General features: G+C 39.4%; 1 protein-coding gene across 1 annotated transcript; it reads right to left on the minus strand.

Annotated features, from left to right (window-relative positions):
- Window positions 1-1,859: 1,859 nt before the first annotated feature.
- On the minus strand, window positions 1,860-2,348 carry LOC145633513 (uncharacterized). Its single transcript, XM_081685532.1, has one exon. The coding sequence runs from the start codon at window positions 2,346-2,348 to the stop codon at window positions 1,860-1,862; it is 489 nt and encodes a 162-aa protein (XP_081541658.1).
- Between the last annotated feature and the right edge of the window lie 356 nt (window positions 2,349-2,704).

The following is a 2,704-nucleotide window of genomic DNA, read 5'->3' on the forward strand; positions in this document are numbered from 1 at the left end:
ACAGCTTACAATAAGGATCCTCTATCAAAGAACGCTTAAATCGATTAATAACATTGGTCATCACTCTATCGTGAAGCACTAACCACAAAAACACTTTAATTCTTTGTTGTATTCTAAGACGCCAAACAAGATCCCAAGAACCATCATCTTGTGTTTCCTCTTCGTTGCGAATGATTTGCAGGGCTAACTTGATTGAGAACCTTCCTTTTGCACCATTCTGCCAGTATAAGAGATCCCCTTTCTCCGGATTTTTAATCAAACTCAATCTCATGCAGAGTATCCTATGGTAACAGGTCTGCAAAGGCAGCCGACTTCCACCCTAATTCCTCATCCCACATTTCAGATACAGTTGCTCCTTCAATATCCAATGGGATAGGGCCAATTACCAGCTCCCTAAGGGGTTTGGAACACACCCACCTATGATCCCAAAACAGGTTATTTGTACCATCACTAACCGCAACCCGAGCTCCTTGAGCTATAATATTTGCATTTTCCGTAATCCCTTTCCAAACATTCGACATATTTGATTTTGTCTCAAACATATCTACATCACATCTTCCCTTACAATATTTGCTTCTAAGCACACAAGCCCATAAAGCATGAGGTTCGGTTAGCATTCTCCAACCTAGTTTTGTTAAAAAGGCTGAATTTGCTTGTCTTGAAGATCGAATACCCAATCCACCTAAGTCTCTTCGTTTTTGAAGGTTCTCCCAAGAAATAAGGTGTATTTTTCTTTTTTCCTCATCACCTCCCCAAATAAATCTTCTTGTCCTCTTATCAATATCGTCACAAATTGTCCTTGGGATTCTTGCGGTTTGCATAGCATATGAGGCCATTGTTAAGATTGTAGACTTAGCTAAAGTAATCCTCCATGTCAAGGATATGTACTTTGTTTTCCACCCCGACAATCTTCTATCAATTTTTTCACATAAGTAACCAAAAGTATCTTTCGTCACTCGGCTAGTCAACGATGGCATCCCCAAGTATGTTCCAAGGTCATCCGTCTGCTCAATCCCCAAGTAATTAGTGATGTTTTGTCAATGCACATCCAAAGTATTCCCTGAGAAGTACACTCTTGATTTCTGGTAGCTTACTTTTTGCCCAGAAGCAGCACAAAACCGATCCAGACATTTTTTAATCCATCCTGATAGCTCAATGGTGGCCTCAGCAAATAAAATTATGTCCCCAGCAAAGGCAAGGTTAGAAAGTTGAGGTCCATTTCTACTCGCCCTAATTGGTTTCCACCGATTAAGGATGATTGATTCCTCAATAATTTGATTCAACCTTTCCATACATAGTACAAAAATGTAGGGTGATAAAGGGTCACCTTGTCTAACACCACGCTTAGGGGAAAAGGCTTAGGTCGGCTCACCATTCCACAAGACCCTCATTGAAGATGTGGTTATGCATTCCATGATAGTATCAATTAGTAAAGTTGGAAATCGGATTTCCATAAGAGTGTCTCTAATAAAATCCCATCTCAATCAGTCATAAGCTTTCTCAAAATCGATTTTAATGGCCATAAAACCCGTAGCACCTTGTTTATTCCTCATAGTGTGAATTACTTCCTGTACTATGACTATATTATCTGTGATTTGACGGCCCAGCACAAAACTTGTTTGCATACTTGAAGTTAGGTGTGGCATCATGGGTTTGATTCGATCAACTATAGCTTTTGTTATGATTTTATAGGTAACACTACATAATCTAATAGGACGGAATTGAGAAGCTACCTCCGGATTGTTGACTTTTGGAATTAGAACAAGGAACGTGTCATTTAAATGCTACGACATTCCTTTCCCATTCAACACATCGAACACTAATTTGTACACATTCTTTGCCACCAAGTCCCAATTTTTCTAAAAGAATAAAACTTGGAAGCCATCCATACCCGGAGCCTTTAGAGCACCCATCTCTTTTATCACTCTATAAACTTCACATTGCAAGAAAGGTCTTGTTAAATTGATCCAATCCCGAGTGGTGAAATCAGAAAAAATATCCCGAGGTAACTCCTCATGAGTTTGCACATCTTCACAATCGAACAGGTTTTTGAAGTAGCCTACAATATTATTTTGTACATCCTGTTTTTCGATCAGCCACTGTCCTTCATTCCCATCTTTAATTGCTGAGATCTTATTCCTCCATCGACGAGCTACTGTACTTAAGTGAAAAAAGGTAGTGTTACGATCACCATCTCTAATCCACTCCACCCTAGATTTTTGGTACCATAAGAGTTCCTCTTGAGCAAGAACCTCATCTAATTCCATCCTTAATTTTGATTCGAGCTTAATTAGGTCCCTTGCTTTCTGTAATGCAAGAGCACGTTGCACTCCTGCTATGCGTGCCATGAGATTGCGCTTCTTTTTAAATATATTATGGAAGGTTAATTTGTTCTAATTTTGCAAATCTTCTGCCAACAGATGGAAATGTGGCATAAGAGGCGCCTCTTTGTTCCATTTTCTTTCAATGAATTCTCTAAAATTCTCATGAGTCATCCACGCAGCTTGAAACCAAAAAGGCCTATTAATTTCAGAAATTGGAGCAAAACCATTCGGTGCAATGAGTATCAGACAATGATCCGATTGGATAGCAGGGAGATGTTTGACGAATGCATATAAAACTCCAATCTCCTTTACAAAGGGATCGATCTAATCTCGCACTCTTCCAAGTCTCAACTGAATTTCCTCTAGACCACGTGTGTGAG

This window comes from Chenopodium album, chromosome 1, assembly GCF_948465745.1.
Source record: "Chenopodium album chromosome 1, dcCheAlbu1.1, whole genome shotgun sequence".
NCBI lineage: Eukaryota > Viridiplantae > Streptophyta > Magnoliopsida > Caryophyllales > Amaranthaceae > Chenopodium > Chenopodium album.